Raw genomic sequence first — 23,820 nt, 5'->3', positions numbered from 1 at the left:
CTCAGCGCAGATCCAACTGCCCACGCTGCCCACAGCCTTGAACTGAGAGTCTGGTGGCTGCATCATCGATTTTCTTCCTGTTACATGTCTCTGCCACCAGAAATGAGAACTCCAAAGATGGGGTGGAGAAACAACTCCTGAGAGAGACATTTGAGGAATCTAATCTGATACCCTGAAGAGATTCTCCGGGGAACAAAAGAAGCCTTCAGGGATGGAATAAGAATGCCTGGTTTAAGATGTTACAGGAATATGTTGAACATCAGGTTGGTGATGCAATGACAGCAAATGTGGGCCAGAAATTTCCCTTCAATATCCTAAAGTCAAAGAAATGTATTCCTGCCCTCAAGGCTTGAACGCCACTACCCAGGCAGGGCTGAGTGGCTGAGCCAGTACCGTACGCCTGCTCACTGATCCACTGTAAGTCAGCTGCCTAAGCCTAGGTGCTCTCTGAGCCAAAGAGCAACAGCGAATGTTCTTCTCATTGTGAATGGTAGGGGTACTGGGGATGGATAGGGGAGCAAGGAAAATCGACCACCCAGGCCTATTGGGGTGTGAAAAAAATAAAAGTCTTAAGTTTAAAGAGAAAGAGAGAGAGAGAGAGGAAAAAAAGAGACTTCTGAGACCTCCTAGATGTCTTGAACTTCAACAAGTGAGGAAACAACTGTTTTACTTTTGTGCCTTTCAAATTCTCCATGAGGTGACCAGGACCTTCTCTTCCTGGCTCTGGCGCAGTCAGCCTGGACCCTCTGCCCGCAGCTCCCAGGGCAGCCCTGGGTCCCCGCAGGTGGGTGTGTTGCCGGGGAGCGCAATGCTGCTGCTGCGGTTGCCTAGCAACAGACGCTCACACTGGGAGCGGGAGCCACTCTGCTCTTGGTACCCTCCCCCCCAGCCCTGCTCCCAGTGCTCCAGGTGGCCAGCTGGTACACCTGATGCTGATCCAATGGTTCTAAACACACATGAGAATCGGTTTCCCAGACCAGACTAGAAAAAGGTCAGGTGATTGGGTTAAAAAATGTTTTAAGGTGTCTTGAATTCCTGCCTGAAAATAGGCTAAGATTGGCTTTGCATTTTTCGTAAGAAATGTCTCATCACTGTATAAGGAAAGTGCTTTTATGTTTTAGAGTGTTGGCAATGTGTTGTGGCACACGATGCGGGTAATAGTGCGAATATTGCAGCCAGGCTACAAGGGTCTGTGTCCCAGATACTCTTCTTACTCAGCCTCTCAGCCTCTGTAAAATGATGATGAGAATAGTTCCCACCTTTTAGGGCAAATACCAAGTAAATTGTTCCATGGAAACGATTTAACCCAGTGCCAGCAATCACTCCATAACTAGAAGCAGTTTTACAGCACACACATTATCATTGTATTATTAATATATTTACCTTTTGGGTATATTTTGATATGTTTTTCATCACATCTGTTTACCTAATCCTTCTTAAATTTCAAGTATAGAATTTAACAGTGATCGCTAAATCTGAACAAGTGGAAATCTTTTGCTATATTTTTAGGGAAACTAAATATCAGACTGCCTTAAAAATGTGGCTTCAGGTTCTAACATAATTCTCCCTTTATAAGTTTTCAAGGGATTTATTTTGTCCCCTGCTCTCCAACATTTTATAGAAATCTTGACATTAAAAAAAGTTGGCAAATCCTTATAAAAATCCCACTACTCTATGCTTTTTTTAAAGAAAAAGCATAGATACATACATTTTCTGGCCAGGCGCTGTGGCTCAGGTCTATAATCCCAGCTCTTTGGGAGGCTGAGGCGGTTGGATCACTTGAGGTCAGGAGTTCGAGACCAGCCTGGCCAACATGGTGAAACCCCATCTCTACTAAAAATACAAAAAATTAGCCAGGTGTGGTGGCAGGTGCCTATAATCCCAGCTACTCGGGAAGCTGAGGCATGAGAATTGCTTGAAGCTGGGAGGCAGCGGTTGCAGTGAGCCGAGATCATGCCATGGCACTCCAGCCTGGGCAACAGAGCCAGACTCCGTCTCAAAAAAAAAAAAAAAATCTTCCCTTCTCACTGCCCCACTAGCCATAGCACATGCTGGGTTGATATTGCCATGTGTGAATATGTGTGTTTACACACTCACGAGATGTGAGGTGTGGAAACTGTGCTAAACAGTCTCCTTTCACAAAACTTGAACTTTTAACCTAGCTCAGAATGGAGTCTGACACTGTATGTTTGCTTCTGCCTATGTCTAGAAAAGTAATTCATTGCTTTTTAAAAATGTATTTTTATTTTCAGTAGGAATATTTACTGAAAAGTACTATACTGAACAAATGTTTTTTAGTTTAACGTGTGGTCATGCAATTCCTTTGATGAGAATTCACATTTTGAGCTGGAGTTATCTTTGGCTTCCATAACGTCATTTATTCCCTTGACAAATCTTCCCAGAGCATCTCCTCTGGGTCAGGCACTGAACCAGGTACAGGTGCGGCAGGTGCCAGGACAGGCTCAGCCTCGGCCCTCAAGGGGTCTACAGTCTAGTGGAATTTTGAGGACACAGTTAAACCATCACAATGCAAGCTGATGGGTGGGACGAGCGGAGACTCTGATGCTCCCTTAGAGCATGAGAAGACATGCTTAACCCCCAGTGTGAGGTAGGCAGTGAGGCCCAGCTTGAGGCTGGAAGGATAACTAGGGGTTGGCCCAGAAAAGAGAGTCCCCAGGTATTCCCAAGACACAGGCAGCACACGCACCCGACCAGCCTGTTCAGGAACTGGGAGTGTTAGGAGGGATGGGGTAAGCCCTAAGAAGCGGCGAGTTTATACTAACCCAGCCAGAAGGACCAGGCCCGGGGCTTGTAGATCATGGGGACAGTGACGTGGCTGGGTCTGTATTATACCGCAGTAGCAGCATTGTGCAAGGTGCACTGAAATGAGACAGGAGGCAGGGGAAACCCTCCGGAGGCCTCTGCAATCCAGCTCGATTAGTAATCTAAGACCACAGCAGTGGCAGACGCCGCAGAAAGAACAGGACAGATACTCAACGGGATGCAGTAACTGTTGGGGTTTGTAAGAAAAGAGAGTCTGGCATAACTCCCACCGTTCTGGTTTGGAAAATTAGGGGCCCTTTTTCCAGAGAAAGAACAGAGAGAGAAAGGAGCAGGTAGAAGGTGTGAGGGTGGCACGGGGCATGAGCTCAGTCTTTGGCAAGGTGAATTCCAGACACTGGCGGCACCGTGGGGGCGGTGTGTCTCGGGACGGTGGCGGTCAGCAGGATGCGCTGGGCTAGGGATCCGTGGTGGGTGCGGTGAGAGCTGAGTGGGCAGACTATGGAGGATGCAGTCAGCCCGTCAGGAACAGGTGTGCGGGTTGAGAGGCTATGCTCGGACCCCTGGGTGGAGGAGCCCGGATGCACCAGCCAGAGGGACAGCCTGAAACCCAGTGCAGTCTCTAGGAGGAGTCAAAGCAGGAGCCACAGAGAGGCGAAGAAAATAAAGACCAAACCTGGTGGATGAGACTTAGCCCCTGGGGGGCCCTAGATGACCTTGATGAGAGTATTTTCCCTGTGGGGTGAATGTGGAGGCCAGGCTGCCAGGGACTGAGGTGGGAGTAGCAGGAGGGGAATACAGGCGGGGTCAGACGCGACCTTTCTAACTCTTGGCTGCGGTGGGCAGGAGGAAAACTGGTGGAACTAACAAGGGCGTGAGATGGAAGGTGTTGTGTGGTTCACGTGGGACAGAGTTGAAGGTGTTGGCTTGCTTGAGGGAAACCAGCCGGTAGCAGGAGAAGTTGAAGCAAGAGTGGAGAGGGGAAGGTGCGCTGGGTGAGGGGCGAAGGTCCACAGGGCAGCGGCGGGCCTGGGGGTAGGGGAAGCGCCTCTTGGGGGACCGGGGCGAGCTGGGGTCTGTTCTCCTGAAGGCGGCCAGCTCCGCAGTGAACAAGACCTTGTAGGTTTCTTGGAAGGTGGAGGGACGACGGAGCTGAGCAAACACAAGTAGAAGACATCGCAGCGCCAAGCCGTCAACTGGGACGGGAGAAGCCACACACAGGGAACAGTGACCTCTCCACGCCCACGGCTGGCGTCCACGACTTCGGCCCGACCCCCTCTTCTGACCTCCTTCCCCCAAGTCCAACACTGCAAATGCCGAGCTGCCGGCTGCGGCCCTATTGGAGGGGCCTCAGTAACGGAGGGCAGGTGCCAGTCTCGCGCCCTAGTTCCTTCCTCTGCTACAACTCCAAGTTCGAGGCCACAGTGCCTTCTGGAAGAGTGGTAGTGCTGCTTGGGAGCACTGCACAGGAGAAACGGGGGCTGGAGGTAAAGACAGGAGGCTCGGGAGGCGGCGACGTGGGCGAGCTGGAATAGTCTAGAAGCTGAGCAGAACAAAGGCGGTGTGACTGGTGAGCCTCGGAGGGATCCTCCTCCCTGCTAGAATATGCATGATCCTGCGGGAGTCTTCGCCCGCCAGGAGCAGGGACGCGTCCGAGCCAACACAGGGTGCGCGCCCAGGCGCACTTTCCCGGCTCGGGGTGCAAGAGAGCCAGGCAACCGCGGCGCGGCGGAGGGGCTGCAGGCCCGGAACCCAGGCCGGCCAGCGTGTAAGCGCCCCCGCCGGCCGGGCTCCGTGGGGGTTCAGCTCCCCAACCCCTCCAGCGTGGTAGCGCCTCTCCGAGAGCTCCGGGACCAACGGCCCGGCCGCCCCCAAAGTCAGCTTCCCTTTCCCTTCCCCGCACCGGGATCCCAGACCAGGGAGGGGGCGCACGTCCGACGGCAGAGGAATAGCGGGGCGCGAGCCGGCCCGGCAGGTGCCCATCGTCGCCCTGGGACCCCGGTGGCGCGTTCTGTCCTCCGCGCCACGCTCAGCCACCACCCCGGCTGGTTGGGACCCAGCACCCAGTGGAGCGCGCCGCCCCCTCGGGGACCCGCTGGGCGGGGCTGAGCGAGGCTCGGAGTGCGGGCGCGGGGACGCGGGGCGAACCCAGGGCGCTCCGCCACCTCGGCTGTCTCCAGCGGAGACCGGCGCCCTCGCCTCCCGTCTCCGTTCATTGTGCCGCATTCATCCAGCAGATTTTAAAACAATTCTCGTTTAAAAAGGCATTTTACTCCGCGCGTCTTCCTTACAGCCATTTAGTTGGGAGTTTGCGGTGGGCAGGGGGAGGGAGAAGAAACGCCTGCTCCGAATCGGAAAACACCGAGGAGACCAGACCGTCTCTTTCAGCAGCAGGAAAGAGACCGGCCGTCGCAGGAGCCGCGCACGTCTCCAACTCTCTATTGCTTTTTGCGCACATTCCTAACGGCCTGACGTCCATCCCAGCGGGCAGGCATGGGGTGTTTGGGCGGCAACAGCAAGACGACAGAAGACCAGGGCGTCGATGAAAAAGAACGACGCGAGGCCAACAAAAAGATCGAGAAGCAGTTGCAGAAAGAGCGCCTGGCTTACAAGGCTACCCACCGCCTGCTGCTCCTGGGTAAGGCCGAGGGGCGCGCGGCGGCTCCCGGCCCCAGCGGAGCGCGCAGTCAGGAGCGGCGAGCGCCGGGCTGGGCGGGCAGGGCCGGGCGAGGGGCGAGCACACCGCCGAGCGGCGGAGCCCAGACGGCTGCCGGGGCGAGCTCCTCCAGCCGGGAACCCGCGTGTAGGAAATCCCTGTGCTGGGGGAGGAGGATTGCTCAGACCCGGCTAGTGGTGAGAAATGGCAGCGATATCCGGACACAGTTCACAGCCTACTTTCTGTTTGTTTGCAGGGGCTGGTGAGTCTGGGAAAAGCACTATCGTCAAACAGATGAGGATCCTGCACGTCAATGGGTTTAATCCCGAGTAAGAATGATCAATTTCGGTTTTGCTTCCAAACTGCATGCAAACTTCGTCTCTCCCAAACGTCCCAGAAGTGCCTTCTCTAAACAATGGATTTGATAATTGAGTAGACATTCAAGGGGGAAAAAATTAGATATTTGCTGTTGGATTTGGTATATTTAGGCAAATCCTTCTTCTGCTAGTGTCTAATTTAAAGAAAAAACTTGCTTAACAAAATATGATTTATAGGTATTCTTGGAGTATTGATCTGTATTACTGGTATTGCTCTGAGCACACTTAACCAATAGCTCAGTATTTTTTTCAATATAATATTTGTCTGCATCTATTTCAGTTTATAACTATCAGCATATTCTCCATGGGATAGACCTAGGTAAAATGCAAGTGTAGCTGCATCATTATATTTATATGCAATATTCATAGCGATTTTGCCTTGTTTTTATGTAAGCTGCATGGTTGTTTAAAGCTATAGATTTAAAAAATGTGTGCATTCAAGTTTGTTTAGAGTGCAAATTAGAAAAGGAGGGTGCTTTCCTTTCCCAGATAAAACCTTTGCAGATGTTGTGTTGGGGGATGATACTGACCTCTAGTGAAACCAGTCTAGGTCAGTGCTGTAGCTGGAAATTTAAAATCCCACTCAATTGACTGGAATCAGTGCTAAGGGTAAATTAAGCTAATAACAACTCTCTTTCAATACAGGGAAAAGAAACAGAAAATTCTGGACATCCGGAAAAATGTTAAAGATGCTATCGTGGTAAGGATTTTTTTAAATGATTGTTTACTAGAAAGGTCAGGTGCGCTTCATTCTAAAACTGTGTAGACAGAAATTACATATTGTAGATTATCATACATGGAGCCTAAATGTTTACCTATATTTTTTTTCTTATTCCATTTTAGACAATTGTTTCAGCAATGAGTACTATAATACCTCCAGTTCCGCTGGCCAACCCTGAAAACCAATTTCGATCAGACTACATCAAGAGCATAGCCCCTATCACTGACTTTGAATATTCCCAGGTAAGAAGTGCTTCCTGAAATATTGTAACTAGTGAAAGATGGAACCATTTTTAATAAGGATTCTTGTTGAGAATCAATATTGATACTAATTCATTATTAACTTTCTTTGAAATCCAGCTCTCTAAATGCCTAAGAGAAATACTTATTCTGTACCAAAATATTTGTGTTTGTTAAAAATATTAACTACAGCCAGGGGCAGTGGCTCACATCTGTAATCCCAGCACTTTGGGAGGTCAAGGTGGGTAGATTGCCTGAGGTCAGGAGTTCAAGACCAGTCTTGCCAACATGGTAAAACCCCATCTCTACAAAAAATACAAAAATATTAGCTGGGCTTGGTGGTGTGCGCCTATAATTCCAGCCAGTCAGAAGGCTGAGGCAGGGGAATTGCTTGATCCAGGGAGGTGGAGATTACAGTGAGCCGAGATCATGCCACTGCACTCCAGCCTGGACGACGGAGCGAGATTCCCATCTCAAAAAAAAAAAAAAAAATTAACTACAATGGCATTGCAAGACATGCTTTTATGAGTGTATGGGGAAGGCTGATAATCAGGAAGGCAGCATACCTTTAAGAAATGTTGATGGTGCTTTTTTCTTGTCTGTATTCTTAAACTAACAATTAAGCAGTTTAACAACAGTAGAAATTACATGAGTAGACAAAAATATTTATGGTGGGTAATTATCTCCCTGGGAATTACAGAAACAGCAGAATTCAGTTTACTGTTAAGATGCACAGCCTTCAGATCAATTAAGAGAAGAACGCATTGTTTAAAAAATGATAGCATGGATCACTTCTGAATGTTTATCATATTAAAATGCAGTTTGGTTCACATCTGCATTACTTAGGGCGGCTTTTCCTAATCACTTGGATGGCAGTATTGCTTATGCAAAAGGGTGACATCAATATTAGTTTTCTCTCATTTTCAGAATATACATTTCTTGAAAATATTGGGTCATTTCATAAAGCGTGTTTCAAAGGAAAAGTATTTGTTGAGCTTCTCAGAAAGTCATTTTTGTTAAAGTGCACCAGAAGTGTGTGTGTGTGTGTGTGTGTGTGTGTGTGTGTGTGTGTGTGTATTCATCAATACCAGTATTTCAGAGTTTGTATTGCCTGGCATGGTAGTTTGGAGACATATTTCCTTCTCAGAATCCTCTCTTTGGAGGGAAGCATGTGGAGAAACTGACGTGTAAAACAGGCCCTGCCCTGCCTGCAAGGCCGGTGTCCCCCAGCTCACCCCGCCCCTTCTCTCCAGAGCACCGTTGTCCTGTGGGCTCTGTGTTGGGATATGGCTAGTAAGAATGACTTTTTTTGTTTGTTTGTTTGAGACGGAGTCTCGCTCTGTCGCCCAGGCTGGAGTGAGTGGCGCGATCTCGGCTCACTGCAAGCTCCGCCTCCCGGGTTCCCGCCATGCTCCTGCCTCAGCCTCCCGAGTACCTGGGACTACAGGCGCCGCCACCTCGCCCGGCTAGTTTTTTTGGTATTTTTAGTAGAGACAGGGTTTCACCGCGTTAGCCAGGATGGTCTCGATCTCCTGATCTTGTGATCTGCCCGTCTCGGCCTCCCAAAGTGCTGGGATTACAGGCATGAGCCACTGCGCCCGGCCAAAAATGACTTTTTTAAAAAGCTTTTATTTTCATCCTTTAATATGATTTTTGCTTCTGATAAGCATACCAATGTAGAACCGGTGATATCTGTAGAATTTCTAAAATGGAGGAGTGAGCAGTGGCACGCTGGCTGGAAGAAGGGGCCGGGCATCTGGCCCCGTGTTTTTAATTGGATGGTTTAGAGAGGGCAAGGAGTTGACATGGCAGGGGAAAGGGTAGGCAGAAGATGCTCCAGCCACACCAGGATCCTCCGCTAACTGGAGGTGCAGGTGTCCTCCTGGTTCGCACTGATACTAAGTACACTGGCAGAATCACTCAGAACTACATGGTCCTGGTTGAAATCAGGAGTGGTGTTTCCTTTCAACTTCAGATTTAGACATAGAAAAGCATCTGAGTTCTCAGATTTATCCTATCTTGTTTGCCTAAAAGTAATCATAAAACATCTTATATATTTAGGGGAAAATGCTATTCTTAACATCTAGTGAGAAATTAAAATTAAGATTTATTAGTCAGTCTCATGTCTTCTTTCTCCTGTTCATGACAGTCTCACGGTTGATGAGGCATCCCATATTCAACCCCAAATCCAGAAACAACTGGTACCTCCCACCTGTATTATCTAAGGAATCCAAAGCAGCTAGTTTGTGAAAGTGTTTTTGTAGCTAAATCATGAACATTTTTAATTAAAAACTTGAGAAACCATTTGCTTTGAATGCATATATTTTCATATAGATAAATTAAGGTTACTTAAAAGTTATTATCAGAAAGCATAATTAATTGTCATTATAATAAAGGAGAATTTAGCACCAGCAGATGCAAATGTAATTACAATGCTCTTTCAGAGGTAATATTTTGTGGGGGTTAGTTTTACTGGTGTTTTTTAAGCCTAACATTCTGTTGTCTTAAATGTCTACACACATGTCAGATGAGAGTATATTTTATGTATATATTTATATTTTTAATATAGCCCAGACTTATATAAATAAGGAAATTAATGTTAAATATGCAACATTCCTTCTGAAAATGCTATTTTTAATATTAATATGCATAGAATTTTCGTGACATTTCATAGTGCTTGGAAATATTTTTATTATTAAATTGTGTAGTTCTTGGTTTCATATTTTGATGATCATTCAGAATGATATCAAGACAAATCTGACTTATATGCTCCATTGGAAAATTAACTTTTATTTACAAGAATATATGTTTTTTGTAACATACAAGTAGATTTTACAAGTAGAGCTAAATCGAGTATTTTAATAGTAAACAAAACACTGTTTTACACAATCCAGTACTTTTTTGAGATTGAATCCTTGAGAAAGGCTGTCAGTGTCATGGTTCAATTATTTGAGGGTCTTAAGTTAATTTTCCCGTAGGGATAAGATAACTTTTGAACCAACTACATTATATTAAAGTTAAAAATTAATTTTAGGGTTCTTCAATTTAAGAAGGAAAATGAGAATAATAACTTGGAAACAAACATCTTGAGAATTTTCTCTGAGAGTATTGCAATGGGGTAAATACGGGTGGGTTGCTCTTTGGGTCTTTTGGTCTTTGTGGTGTCTTTCATTTGAATTTCAGTTGAATTCCATGAATCTGAAGTTGTAACGGAAAGCAGGCAAATGTGGTTAGCACCTGTCCACCAAGGGCTGCTGCGGGGAGGTCAGAGAGATTCGGAGGCTGGATCTTACCATCGGCCTTACAGGCCAGGTGTGTCCGGACACACGAAGCTTTGGAGGGTTCTAAGCAATGGAGCCGTGAGATCTCATGTGTTTCATCAACATCACTCTGACTGTGGGTGGAAAACGGATTGTGGGGAGGCAGGAGTTGAAGGAGGGTAGCCACTTCGGAGATATTGTAATAATATAGAGGAAAGGTAATGGGACAGCTTGCAATGGGAGGGGATCATGGGGGTGGAGAAAAGTGGTCTGAGTTGGGATTTATTTTGGAAACAGAACCATTTAGACTTGTTGGCATGTGGATGTGAGTACTGAGGGGAAACAGATCAATCAAGAATGACTCTGAGCGTTTGGTCTGAATTTCTTCATAGAAGGTAGAAACAGGTTGGGAGGAGGCAGGTATGAGGAGGTTTTGTTTTCCTAGTGAGTTGGAGGTGACTATTTTGACATCTAAGTGGAGACGCCAGGTGGACAGTTGGATGTGTGAGGCCCCAGGAAGAGCCATTGCAGAAGGAAGGGATGTCAGCGGTGGGCAGTGCTGACCAGGGCAGTCAAGACAGATATTAAAGTAACATGACTTTGGCAGCTTCAAGGTCACCGGTGACCTTGATAAGGACCCGGGTGGCGGGTGTTGAGGAGAGAATGTGATGTGAGCGGGTGGAGGTGGCAGGGGCAGATGAGGCTTTCTGCAGGCTTTGCTGTGGAGGGAGCGTGAGGAGCCAGGCAGCAGCTGGGAAGGTAGGTGAGGTCAAGAGAGGGTTTCTTTAAGATGAAAGATACAAAAGCCTGTCTGAATGAAAAGGGCTGGAATCGCTTGGTAAAGCAGGAGAAAATGACAATACAGAAGAAAGAGGCTGTGTATGGCAGGAGTCCAGTCCTCGAGAAGGTAAAAAGAATGGGATCCAGAACAAAACAGGACCAGACCACCTCCCCACTTGCTGAACAGGAGGGAGAGCAGAGAACAGGTGCAGACGCAGGTATGTTTTCAGATTTGGTGGCAGAGGGGTGAAGGAAGGCATGTTAGCAAAGATTTTCAAGCAAATTGTGAAAGGAAATTGGTAGCTTACATGGGGATGATCGTCTAGTTTTGCAATTATCCATAAACTGGCCCATCTCCTTTTTGCGGTATTGTTCAGGTTGTGATGAACAATGGTAGACTGATAAAGTTCTTGTGAGCTCGAGCTCATGTGATACAGTTATTCCCTTCACAAGCCAGAACTGTAAAGGGGTGTTTCATACCAGGTTGAAGCAAAAAACAAAAAAACTCCACTTATCTTCACAGCAAACCAGCAGGATATTTGCTGCAGAATAATGTGAAATCTTTGGAGGCAAGCCAGCATGATATGTTAAATTTTAATTTCAAATGAAATAATGCAAACGTGTTTTACAAAACATATATCACAATAGAAAAGAAAAGTACTGAGATTAGCTACAAATAACAAATTGACAATTGCCTGATTAGAGTTTTTCTCATGAATACACCCAAAACTTCAGGTTATCTTTGTTCAAGGCTTGACTCCCACCCGTAAGCCCCTCACTAGTTGGCACCGTGTCTGAGCAGCCAAATTTTGCATAGCGGCCAGCAGATGCAATGATGCAAAATAAATAGTGTTAAGTGATTATGCTAAAACATAGATTGACTGATCATTTATGAAATAGGAAAAATAGGCCAGGCGTGATGACTCACGCCTGTAATCCCAGTACTTTGGGAGGCCAACACAGGCCAGTCACCTGAGGTCAGGAGTTTGAGACCAGCCTGGCCAACATAGTGAAACCCCATCTCTACTAAAAATAGAAAAATTAGCTGGGCATGGTGGCAGGCACCTGTAATCCCAGCCACTCAGGAGGCTGAGGCAGGAGAATAGCTTCAACCCAGGAGGCGGAGGTTGCAGTGAGCCGAAATCGTGACATTGCACTCCAGCCTGGGCGACAGAGAGAGACTCCGTCTCAAAAAAAAAAAAAAAAAAAAGGAGGAGAGAAAAAAGAAGAAGTATGTTGTGGTTGCCTCCTCCTCCAAAAATCCTTCAGCAGCACACCAGCAAAATCACTGTTGAATTCGATTGAGTTATTCATTTGTTTGATTTTTATTCTTAAAATGTGGATACTTTATTAGCTCTTTTCAAATTGTATTTTGCTAGTTTTTTCTAAGGGGAAGAGGATAAAGAAGGCTAAACAAGAAATGGAAAAGCAGTCCGATCTGTTGGTTAGTCCTCTATCTAATTACCACCTGGTGTTTCCTAAATGGTTACCCAGAGAGCAGAGGCCAGTGTTTCACCTTCCTCCCAGGGCAGAGCTCCTCTGTCACTTCCCAACAGCAGCCACAAGTCAGGAGGCGCCCTGTGTGGCTAGCGTCTGAGTGTTCGGTCAGTGTGCAGGCCAAGGAGGCCACAGTGGCCTGGGCCAAGGCCCCGGGAGCCAGACAGCCTGGTGTGACTTTGAGCAAGTGGCCTACGCTCAGTGCAGCTTGTGGCCCTGCATAGGAGCCAAGTGCGGGGCCCAGCCCAGGGGTTGCCATTGCAGAGCCTCAGCGGCTGCTGCCATGTGCTTCTGCATCTGTTTGGGGGATGTGTGCAGAATCTCCAGAAGACGCATAACGCGGTTAGATTCTTCCACACAGTATCTGTGTTCCCTCTCCAAGCCTGTCTCTGTCTCCTGCTAGAAGGCTTTGTGCTGTGGGTTTTCGTGTGTGTGTCTTTTTTTTTAACCAACCAAGCTGAAGCCCACCATGTAATCAGGTCAGCATGCGTTCCTCCACGGCAGCCTCCACTTGGGTTCCCTGCACCCCCGGTGACCATTCCTGCCCAGAGCCTCATCAAACCCACCTCCCAGAGCCATCAGAAAATGATGGGGCTGGCTGTGTTCGCTCCCTGAGGACCAGGCCTCTTTCTCCACCGCCTCCTCTCCCCACAGCTCGCTCTTGGAGTGCATCTCCTGCTGGGTGCGCTGCAAACAATCTCCAGGTGCCTGCTAACTTAGGTTAAAACAGAATCCTCTGAATCCACTTCAGTAAGGACCTGTGGGCACAAGAAGTCAGGGGACAGGCCGACTGGGATGTCACGCAGTGTTAAAGAACATGAGGTCCACACACATACAGCAAAACAGCAACCGCCTCATTCAAAATGGTATTGAAGCCAGTTGCCTCACAGCCGTCCTGTTCTTTTGCCTTTTGAGCTAGTGAGGTCTGGTGCATGTTTTATGGGAGAAAGGCAACATTTGAGCAGGTGTAAAAAGGGCACAGTAAACGCGCCTTCCACGGTACACTGAACCTCTTAAAGACTTGTGGATCTGGCGTGGAAGGAAAAAGTACCATGTTTTCCTTCCAGTATTTTCAGATGTAGTTAATAAATGGACATTTATTATAGGGGTTCACTTAAGGTCTCACTGCCCCTCTGCTGCGTCTGTCTTGAATGAGAGTCACTGGGAGAAGGGTCTTTGGGCGCTGCCCCTAGCCGGTAAGGAGCCCCTGCAGGGTGACGCAAGGGTGGACGGGGCGCAGACACTTCCAGGCCTGGGAGTCTGTGGACAGGATGGTGTCTGTATCTTGAAGGGAGGTCTTAAGAGGAGGTGTGGGGCCGGCCCAACCTGTGTTCAAATTCTAGCCCTGCCAAGCCCTTTGTGTGTGACCTTGAGCACATGACCTCGTTGCTCTCTGCCTTTTCTCAATGATGCGGTAGAGATGACGGCAACACCTACTTCCTGTGGCTGATGTGAGGATTAAACACGTTAATATCTAAAACAGTGGCTGGGACATGGGCGGTACAGCTTTAAAATGAGCAATCCTGCTCTGCCGGAGGAAGTGGAGCAGAGCTAGCGCCATTCTTGGCCTCGCCTCAGGCGCCAGGCCTGGTTAGTGGCTCCACCTCAGTCCACCCAGCCCCCAGGTCCCGTGGTCTGACATGGCTTCCTGTCCACTCCCCTCTGGATCCACGGGGAGTTCAGTGGCGCCCCTTAGCTGTCACCACCTGCACCTCCGTCTCAAGCCAGCATTTGTAGGTAGTCCCTTCTGTCCCATGCCAAGAGCTGACATCCCTAACGCTTCACAGCCCTCCTGGGGGAAGGTACCCCTAGTTATCCCCAAAGGAAGTGAGGCCCCTGACTGCTCAGGAATCCTCATCCCCGTGTCCTGTCAGAGCACAGGTTCTCAGGTGGGAGTTGCCCAGGCTCCCCGGCAGGTTACCGTGGACCACACTTCCTGCCTGTTCTGTTACCAGCAGCCCCCGGAGCTCGGCTCTCCTTCTCTTTCTCTACGTTATTCTCAGTTGGATTTTCTTCACTGACATTGGCCTTGCTCTTTCCCACTGTTTCGGCTTGCCTGTGTCCTGCCCTTCTGATCCTGTGGCTGGCCTAGCCTCGGGTTTTGTGAGGCTGCCTGGAAATCTCCTGGATTTTGCAGATTTCTGTGGGATTTTTCGCCTCGCTGCCTAGGGCTACAGTTTCTGCCCAGTTTTGCGGCAAGTCCCAGTAAGCCGCAGCCTCATTCTTTTGTGCTCACCACAGTGCACCTTTGCTTCGTGCTGTCTAGTGGTAGAAAGGTGAAACGCACCCTGACTGCACCCCTCAAAGGGAGATCATGCTAAAATAAATACTTCACAAATAGTTAGGTGTCCTAAGGCATGTTCTCTGGTTTTTAAAAAAGTCCTAGGAAAGACCTTTTTATAAAATGCACAACAATCTTTCTTGTTCTAATCTGCACACCTGGTTGCTGGAAGTGGTAGACGCCTGTGTCTTAGGCTCAGGGCTGCCGTATTGATTCTATAGGGCCTAACAAGTCCCACTTGGCAGAGGAAAACAGTGATGTGTGTTGAAAATAGATGGCGCGTGAGGCCTCAGGGACCATTTGGCCTGACAGCCCCCGCTGAGGACAGGGAGGCCCGGGAGGTGGAGAGGGAGAGGCGACGTGGAAGTTGATTTCATTTCCCAGCTGTCCGTGGAGCTTTCCAGTAGTTGGCGAAGATGGAGCATGGTTTCCTGTCTTTCCTGAAAGGTTCCCATCACAGAGTAGTCCATGAGCAGCGGTTTTCAGTGGGGCCACATGGAGGTCCCGAAGCTCTTCTGCCAGCACTGTGGAGGGGAGGCGGGTGACATGGAAGAGGACATGTGGACTGCCCTTGCTTCAGTAATTACTGAGCACACATATTATCCATCTTAGGGACACCAAGACGAATAAGGAACAGCACTTGTCTACCTCTGGCAGGGATATAGGCTTAAGAAATAAAAGTGTGTGATGCTACATTTAAGCAAGTTCTTGGGGGCACCTGGGGACACCCATGCAGCTGGCGTCACACTGAGCTGAATCTTCCTTGAATGGGAAGGGCTTAGAGGGCAGGTGGACATAGAGAGGACAGTGCTTCAGGGCGGGTGGCACCTTTGGAACCTGCAGACCAAAAGCCCAGTCAGGCCGCGGTGGGTTAGGGAGAGTCCTGCGTGCCTGGCCAAGGGGCCTGGGCTTCCTCCTCAAGGCTGGGGAGAACCCATGGTTTTCTTCGGGGGAGTGAAAAAAATGGAAGTGTTTTTTTGGAAGGATCACTCCCGAATTCATCACGAGGCCAGGCTTCGTATCTGCTGTGGGGATGCTGCTCTGGGAATTTGTCTGTCATTGGACAAAGGGCAGTTCCTGTGCCAGAAAGCTGCTTCCAGGTTTCACATGGCTTGTGTCATGATATCAAGGAGGAGGGAAAGCCCCACTGAGAATGATGATTGTATTATTCTGCACATCTGAGATGCTAATAAAAGGAATTTTTATTATTATAGTAAAACATTTCAGTTAGATACATTAACTGTATTAGAACTTCAATAAAGATACTTCTCTTAAATTCCATTTTTTTCTCTGCAATATTATCATGAGAGGTACTCCTAATAAACGTTAGCTTTTTATTTTGAAATGATTTTAAACTTTACCTGAATAATACAAAAATAGTACCGAAGACTCCCATACGTCCTTCACCCAGACGCGTCGATAGCTAATGTGTGGCCACATTTGTGCTCTCACTGTCTCTACACTAAGACACGTTTTTGTGAACCATTTGAGAGTTGGTTGTAGACATCATGCTCCCTTGCCTCTAAATACATCAGTGTGTATTTCCTTAGAACTAGGGCATCCACTTCACTTCTGTAACCACAGCACAGGTATCAAAATTAGGAGATTTAACATTAATACAATACCCTTTTTTTTTTTTTGGAGACAGTCTCGCTCTGTCTCCCAGGCTAAAGTGCAGCAATGCGATCTCAGCTCACTGCAGCCGAGTAGCTGGGACTACAGACACACACCACCATGCCTGGCTAATTTTTGTATTTTTAGTAGAGATGGGATTTCACCATGTTGGCCAGGCTAGTCTCAAACTCCCGGCCTCAAGCAATCCACCCACCTCCCAAAGTGCTGGGATTACAGGTGTGAGCCACCGCGTCCGTGCACCATTTTGTAATCAACAAACCTTACTCAGATTTTACCAAGAGTCTCAATAATAATATAATGAAATAATAGCAGTAACAATAATAATAAATAATGATATTGGTAACTCTGGTCAGTAGTCCAATCCAGGATCAACCATGACATTTAACTTCCATTTCTCTCTACGCTAGAGCAGTTGCTCAGCCGACCTTTTTTGTCATGACCTTGGCCTGACATTGACTTTGTAGAACACCCACACTCAGAGTTCCTTTGAGGTTTTGTGTTTGGCAGCAACAGCAGAGAAGTGATCGTGAATCCTTCCTTCTCAGTGCATCTGTGATGTTAACTCTGGTCACTAGTTAAGGTGAGGTCTGCTTCTGTATAGACACCCTTTTCCCCTTGGTAATTTATAAGTAAATTCTAGGAATGTTCTTTGAAACTGTACAAATATCCTGTTCTTTTTGTTTGTTTTTTGTTTTTCAGACAGAGTCTCCCTCTGTCGCCCAGGCTAGAGTGCAGTGGCACAAGCTCGGCTCACTGCAACCTCCTCCTTTCAGGTTCAAGTCATTCTCCTGCCTCAGCCTCCTTAGTAGCTGGAATTACAGTCACCCGCCACCACGCCGAGCTAATTTTTTTGTATTTTTAGTAGAGACGGATTTTCACTGTGTTGGCCAGGCTGGTCTCAAACTCCCAACCTTAAGTAATCTGCCCACCTTGACCTCCCAAGGTGTTGGGATTACAGGCGTGAGCCACCGTGCCTGGCCCAAATATACTGTTCTTATCAAAACTCACACTGTAGTTTTCACACACCAATAGACTTGAGCAATAAATATGTAAGGGAGAAAGTTGCTCAATCTTTTGACTTTCTAAATACTATAATTAAAATAAAATAGGGCATGGCACAGTGGCTCATGCCTGTAATCCCAGCACTTTGGGAGGCCCAGGCGGGCGGATCACTTGAGTCCAGGAGTTCGAGAGACAAGCCTAGGCAACACGGTGAAACCCTGTCGCTACAAAAAATACATCAGGTGTGGTGGCTCCCACCTGAAATAGCAGCTCCCTGAGCCTGGGAGGCAGAGGTCACAGTGAGCCAAGATCAAGCCACTGCACTCCAGCCTGGGCGGCAGAGTAACACCCTGTCTCAAAACAAACAAACAAACAAAGAAAAGAAAATGTATGTAAGTTCTGTGTAGCTAGGTGGGGTAGACTGGAGTCAAAAGAAGCAGGCATATCTATGAAAGCTGAATATAATAGACTGTACATACTGAAGACTTTTATTTTTATTATTAAAATCAAATGATGGTTGTTTTAAATCTACTCTTCAAGTATCTATAAAATCAGTTGATATTCCTTATGGTTAATAGCACAGGCTGCCCTGTAAAAATACCTGATAAATAAAAAAAAAAAAAATGGAGATGGTGATGCTGCTTTCACATAATAAAAAATGCATCATTTCATGCTCTTGATAATAAAAGCACATGGAGGACCAGCCACAACAGCTGCCTCTCAAACTCACCAGCACACCAAGAAATTGGGGCTTGAGCCACATGACCATTTTTATCTAAAGTGTTTTTTCTTGTAGAAAATGAATTAAAAGTTCACAAAGCAATTAAGGCAACTTTTTTTGGTTTTTAAAATTTGTTATGGATATGCAATAGTTGTACATGTTTATAGGGTACGTGTGATATTTTGATACAAGCGTACAGTAAGTTATCAAATGAGAGTAATTGGAATATCCATCACCTCAAACCTTTATCATTCCTTTGTGTTAAGAATATTCTAATTCCGGTCCTCTTGGTATTTTGAAATGTACAATACGTTATTAAGTTACAGTTGCCCCATAGTGCTACTGAATCCTGTATCTTATTCCTTCTGTACGTCTGTACTTTTGTATCCATTAATCATTCTCTCTTCACCCACCTCCCCACTATTCTTCCCAGCCCCTGGTAAGCATCATTCTATTCTCTACCTCCATGAGGTCCACTCTTTAGCTCCCACATAGGAGTGAGAACCTGCGATACTTGTCTTTCTGTGCCTGGCTTATTTCCCCTAGCACAATGTTCGTTCTATCTATGTTGCTGCAAATGACAGGATTTCATTTTTTTTTCATGGCTGAATAATACTCCATAGTGTATTTGTGTACCTTTTTAAATATTATTATGTCTTGGATAGGATGTCATTGAAACTTCTAATCCTTTGAAAATGTGAGACTGAACAAGAAAGACTTTTGTTTCCAAAGTCTGCCTCCAGTTTGAATGTATTGGAAGTTTGTTGCTTGGTGTACCCGAAGGAAAAGCTCATCTCTGAGGACACTTGCTCTTTTCAGATGAATGTGGCATTAAACATACCTTAAGTATTAGAGCATTTTGTTCTTATCATTGCTAGTTTTATGTAACTGAGAGAAAATATTTTGAACATCTCAGCACTCTCAGGAATCAGTAGAAGGAGCAGAGTGAGGAGGCTATTCTTATGCCAAATTAAGACTTAAATGAGTCAACACGTGTGGTTTGTGAGAAAAGCACACTAGGTTTTAAGAGGCAGAATAATGAAGTTGTTCTTGAGAAGGTTCCTTTGAAACACTGGCTTTTTTATTTTTCAGTTTCGCATGAGAATGTCATCCATGAAGGTGTGGGGTTTTTTTTTCACCTTTAAAATAATCCCATACTTTTTTTATCTTGTCGTCTTCATGGCATAAATGGAATTAAATCAACTGTTTGCATAACATTCTCACTACACAAAGCAATTCCATTTTTAATTTCTGTTTGTATTTGTTTGGATAGGAAATATTTGTGGATGGCATAAAATCCAAAAGATATAAAGGAGCAGGGAGGGAAGAGGCTGCTCCTGCCCAGCCCCCCGGGGCCCCCAGAGACAGCCGCTATGGTTCAACAGAATGGTTGGCCTTAAACTGACTTCGAGTCCCTAAAGGGCGATCTTCTCAACACACTTTTATCTTGTAGTGAAGAGAATCTGTTATAAAATGTTACCATAGTTGATCTGGTTCGTATGGGGCAAATATCTAACCTGAATCGCCAAGTAAATGTTTTCCAAGTGAAATTTAGCAATAGAGTAAATTAGATGGAAACTGCTTGGGTGCTGAGACCAAATGCCTGAGTACTTAATTGCGAAAATATAGAACGATTTTATCAGACAACCATGAAATACTGGTGTTTTAAAGCGTAGAAGCTGCAGACTTCGTCACTGAGGGAGATCATAAATTAAACAGTTAAGTCTGGCAGGATGTTTGGAGGGCATTTGACGTAGGTTCAGCGTGGCTATTAACCTGGGATAGCATTTGGTACCTCTTCGGGACGTTTCTCTAACTTTTCAGGTCCTTGCTACATGTCATCTTTCTCACACGAGTTTCCTGTTCAATCTGTACCCAACCTGTATTCTTCCTTTTGGCTTTAAGACATTCTGTCCCTCCCATACCCATTTGTATTTTACAGACCCAGTTTGATATTTCTGCCCAGGAAAAAATCCCTGACTTCCCTCCCATATGCCATGCTTGCACACTTGCACTCTGTGCCCCCTTATGCTTGCACACTTGCTCTCTGTGTGCCTTTACCTTTGCGTGCTTACTCTCTGTGCACCCTTAGCTTGTACACCTGTTCTCTGTGCCCTCTTATGCTTGCACACGTGCACTTGAGTCACCCTTATGCTTGCACATTTGCTTTCTGTGCCTTTACACTTGCATGCTTACTTCTGTGTGCACCCTTATGCTTACAAACCTGCTCTGTGCACATTTACACTTGCACACTTGCCTCTCTGAGCACCTTATGCTTGCACACTTGCCGCTGTGCACCCTTGTGCTTGCGCAGTTGCTCTCTGTACACCTTATGCATGCTCTCAGTGCTTGCGTGCCTGTGATGTATGCATCCTTTCACTTGCATGCTTGTACTCTGTGAGCCCTTGTGCTTGCACACTTGTGCTTTCCATGCCCTTGGCCTTGCACATTTGCTCTCTGTGCACCCTTAGCTCACACACTTACATTCTGTGTGCTCTTGCACTTGTACACTTGCTCTCTGTGTTCCCTTCATTTGCACAGTTGCACGCTGTGCATCCTTGTGCTCGCACGCTTGCTGTCTGTGCACCCTTACACTTCCATGCTTGCTCTCTATGCCCCCTTACACTTCCACGCTTGCTCTCTGTGCACCCTTACTTTTGCATGCTCCTTCCCACTGGGTCTTGCTCTTACCATCTTCAAAACCCTGCCTTGCCTGCTTTTTTTTCCTTCCTCTACCTGAAACACTAAGATTTCCACGAACACAGTTTGCATGCTGTATAGATGTCCTTATTTAAATATTGATTTGCCAAAGGTTAGTCTTGAGCACTTAGTAAGTTCTTAGTAAGACCAAAATAACTAAAGAAGTTATTTGCCCCCTTTTAAGTCCCTCCAATTAACAAGGCTAGACTTATTTAGAAAGCGCATTTATGTGTCATATTTGAAATTTTTTATGCCTGCCCTTTGGTTCTTGAAGCTCACAGTATGATGAGTCATGTAGAGTTTTTCCACTAAACGTGCCTTTACTGGGGATAGGAACTTGACACAGCACTTGGCATATGGTGATGCTAAGTAAACGTACATAAAGCCACGTATTTATCAAAACCGTACTCAGGACCATGAGTTACGCAAAGAAAATGTTAGTTATGACCTCTGGCCTCAAAAGCCTTACCACTTAGTGAAGAAAAGGATGTCTGTAATATATAATGTATAGGCCAGCGCGGTGGCTCACATCTGTAATTCCAGCTCTTTGGGAGGCTGAGGCGGGAGGATCACCTGAGGTCAGGAGTTCGAGACCAGCCTGACCAACATGGAGAAACCCCGTCTCTACTAAAAATTAGCTGGACGTGGTGGTGCATGCCTGTAATCCCAGCTACTCAGGCAGCTGAGGCAGGAGAATCACTTGAACCCAGGAGGCGGAGGTTGATGTGAGCTGAGATCACGCCACTGCACTCCAGCCTGGGCAACAACAGTGAAACTCCGTCTAAAAAAAAAAAAACTATACATATAATGTGTAATATAAAATTAACAAAGAATAATGCATCATGTAGTTTAATGCTAACTCGTGGTATAGACTAGACATTCTGTAGCCATTCAGAAAAGAAGATAACTAAGGACTATTGTGCTCAGACAGAAGTCTTCATTGTCACACTTCATACACTAGGGTTTCCTGGGAAGGTAAAATTGTCATCGGCAGAGCCTGGTCAGGAAACGATATCCCCATCACAAAATCAAGGCCATTCCTAGCGTAGCAGCGTCAACTTCTCAGGTCTGGGCGACAGTAAGCTTTGGCTAGAGCTCAAGAATGAGCCCTTGGTCTACAAACTTGTTCCATGATGTTCAGAAAAATGGAGAGCATCATCTTTTAGCTTAAAGTGAATCCACAGTTGTGGCAGTTAGTTTATTACACAAGCACGTAATTACTTAGTGTTTAAAGAAATGTTGGTAAAGAATATGTTCAGACAAATTGAAGTCTATATTTTTTTTATTTCATGAAGCACATAAGTTTATGGCAAAAAGATAAACAAATGTTGGTTGCTTCATTCATTTCCATTTACATTTTCTCATCCCAAGTGGAGGTAAAATGATTCTTACCACAATCTTGCTTATCCTACCTATATCTACACACGTCTGAAATATACACACACACATGCACACACACAGGCACACACACAGGCACAGGCAGAGGCCGAATCATGCACAAAATATCTAAATGATAAACATTTTAAAAAAAAAATTACCAAATATTGATGGGATATGGCAGTGTTATTTTTGAAAAATATGTAACACGACTTTAATATTTTTATAGTTTTCAGAATTAGAACCATAGGAAGGAAAAATGTTTTAATTAGATAATTCAACTTTTTATGTGTCTGTAGTGGTGTACTATAAAAGCCAATTACAAAGCATTATTAAATATTTATAATAATTTTTAATATTATCTACATTATGAATTTAACTAAAATAAAGTGTGAGTGGTACATTTTTAATTGAGTTGTTTCAATAGCTGGAAGCATCCTGAAAACATTACATTAATTTTTGAACTGTTTGAATTCAAACCGAGTATGATTTGAAAATAAATTAATAATTTAAAAACAAAAATAAAAATATTACCAAATATTAAACTTAGCTCAATGATTATTCTTCAGAAACATCTGAAAGGAATGATATTTTCATAGCAAAACCTTTTAGAGTCATCTCTGAAAAAAGGAAAAAGGGAAAACATATTTTCTCTTAATTTTCCTCCCTACTGCCACCACCCATGTGAGAATCATTGACCACCCATTATTCTTGATTGTTTCTAGAGCTGTCTATGCAGCCTCAGCCAAATGAGTAATTTTTAACCAGAGTGTTTGTAGAAAAATGACAGGTGTTATTTGAGTTTTCATTTTTATTAAAAATAATGTTAAAGATTTTATGGATTTATTATCAGGTTGCATTTTTTTTAATCCACAGGAGTGTGCCATTACCCTAAAGAATACCTTTTGAATTATTGGGAGGTTCCTATCTTCACTTTCTCAAGCTTAAATAATCTCCTTAAATAATCTAAATTTTAGATATTATGTGAATATTCTAATAGTTTACATATTGAATGATGATATATCATTTTAAGGTATTTAGTTTTAAATTTAAGTTTTTTTTAAATAGTTCTTAAGGTGTTATATGTTTACTTTTTTGTTAGATCACATGGCATCAGCTGACATCTTTAATTGCTTGAAAGAATTAAGCCAATAAATATTATCATGGCCGGGCACAGAGGCTCACGCCTGTAATCCCAGCACTCTGGGAGGCCAAGGCGGGTGGATCACCTGAGGTCGGGAGTTTGAGACCAGCCCGGCCAACATGATCAAACCCTGTCTCTACTAAAAAAAAATACAAAAAATTAGCCAGGCGTGGTGGCGGGCACCTGTCATCCCAGCTACTTGGGAGGCTGAGGCAGGAGAATCGCTTGAACCTGGTAGGCAGAGGTTGCAGTGAGCCGAAATCGTGCCACTGCTCTCCAGCCCAGGCTCTCCAGCTCTTAACAAGAGCAAAACTCCGTTAAAAAAAAAAAAAAGATTATCATTAGTGTTTCTTATTTCTTTGGTTAAAATGTTATAATGTGTAGTATGTTATATCATCATGTGAATTTTCATAAGTTATTGAAAGTTAATGTATTTCAAATTAACCATTATCAGTTTTATCTGAATAGGCATTTCATTTTTTTTCTAAACGATGACCTGATATGTGTCAGGAACTATGTTTAGCATTGGGAATACTAAACTGAATTGTGTACACCCACGGGAGTTCTCGCAGGACTCACAGAGCTTAAACCCCTCGGACACACCGTCATATTGACAAGGGGAAGGTGGACACAGCCCTTTGGGAGAAAC

At 45.4% G+C, this 23,820-nt stretch overlaps 1 protein-coding gene across 2 annotated transcripts in view; it reads left to right on the top strand.

The window, feature by feature from the left end:
* The window catches only part of GNAL (G protein subunit alpha L), a 199,071-nt gene that overhangs the window by 65,791 nt on the left and 109,460 nt on the right, over positions 1-23,820 (top strand). The window contains exons 1-4 of one of the 2 annotated variants that reach the window (XM_037982511.2): positions 4,792-5,419; positions 5,694-5,766; positions 6,460-6,514; positions 6,658-6,777. In XM_037982511.2, the coding sequence (XP_037838439.1) occupies positions 5,275-5,419; positions 5,694-5,766; positions 6,460-6,514; positions 6,658-6,777 (393 nt within the window). In that variant the 5' untranslated portion in view covers positions 4,792-5,274. Of the gene's footprint in view, positions 1-4,791; positions 5,420-5,693; positions 5,767-6,459; positions 6,515-6,657; positions 6,778-23,820 lie in introns of those variants that run through there. The other variant, XM_007974684.3, reaches the window with a different exon arrangement.

The sequence above is a fragment of the Chlorocebus sabaeus genome, chromosome 18 (assembly GCF_047675955.1).
Source record: "Chlorocebus sabaeus isolate Y175 chromosome 18, mChlSab1.0.hap1, whole genome shotgun sequence".
In the NCBI taxonomy this organism is placed as follows: domain Eukaryota; kingdom Metazoa; phylum Chordata; class Mammalia; order Primates; family Cercopithecidae; genus Chlorocebus; species Chlorocebus sabaeus.
Note: the sequence above shows the minus strand (reverse complement) of the source record. Positions and strands in the feature narration are given on the sequence as shown.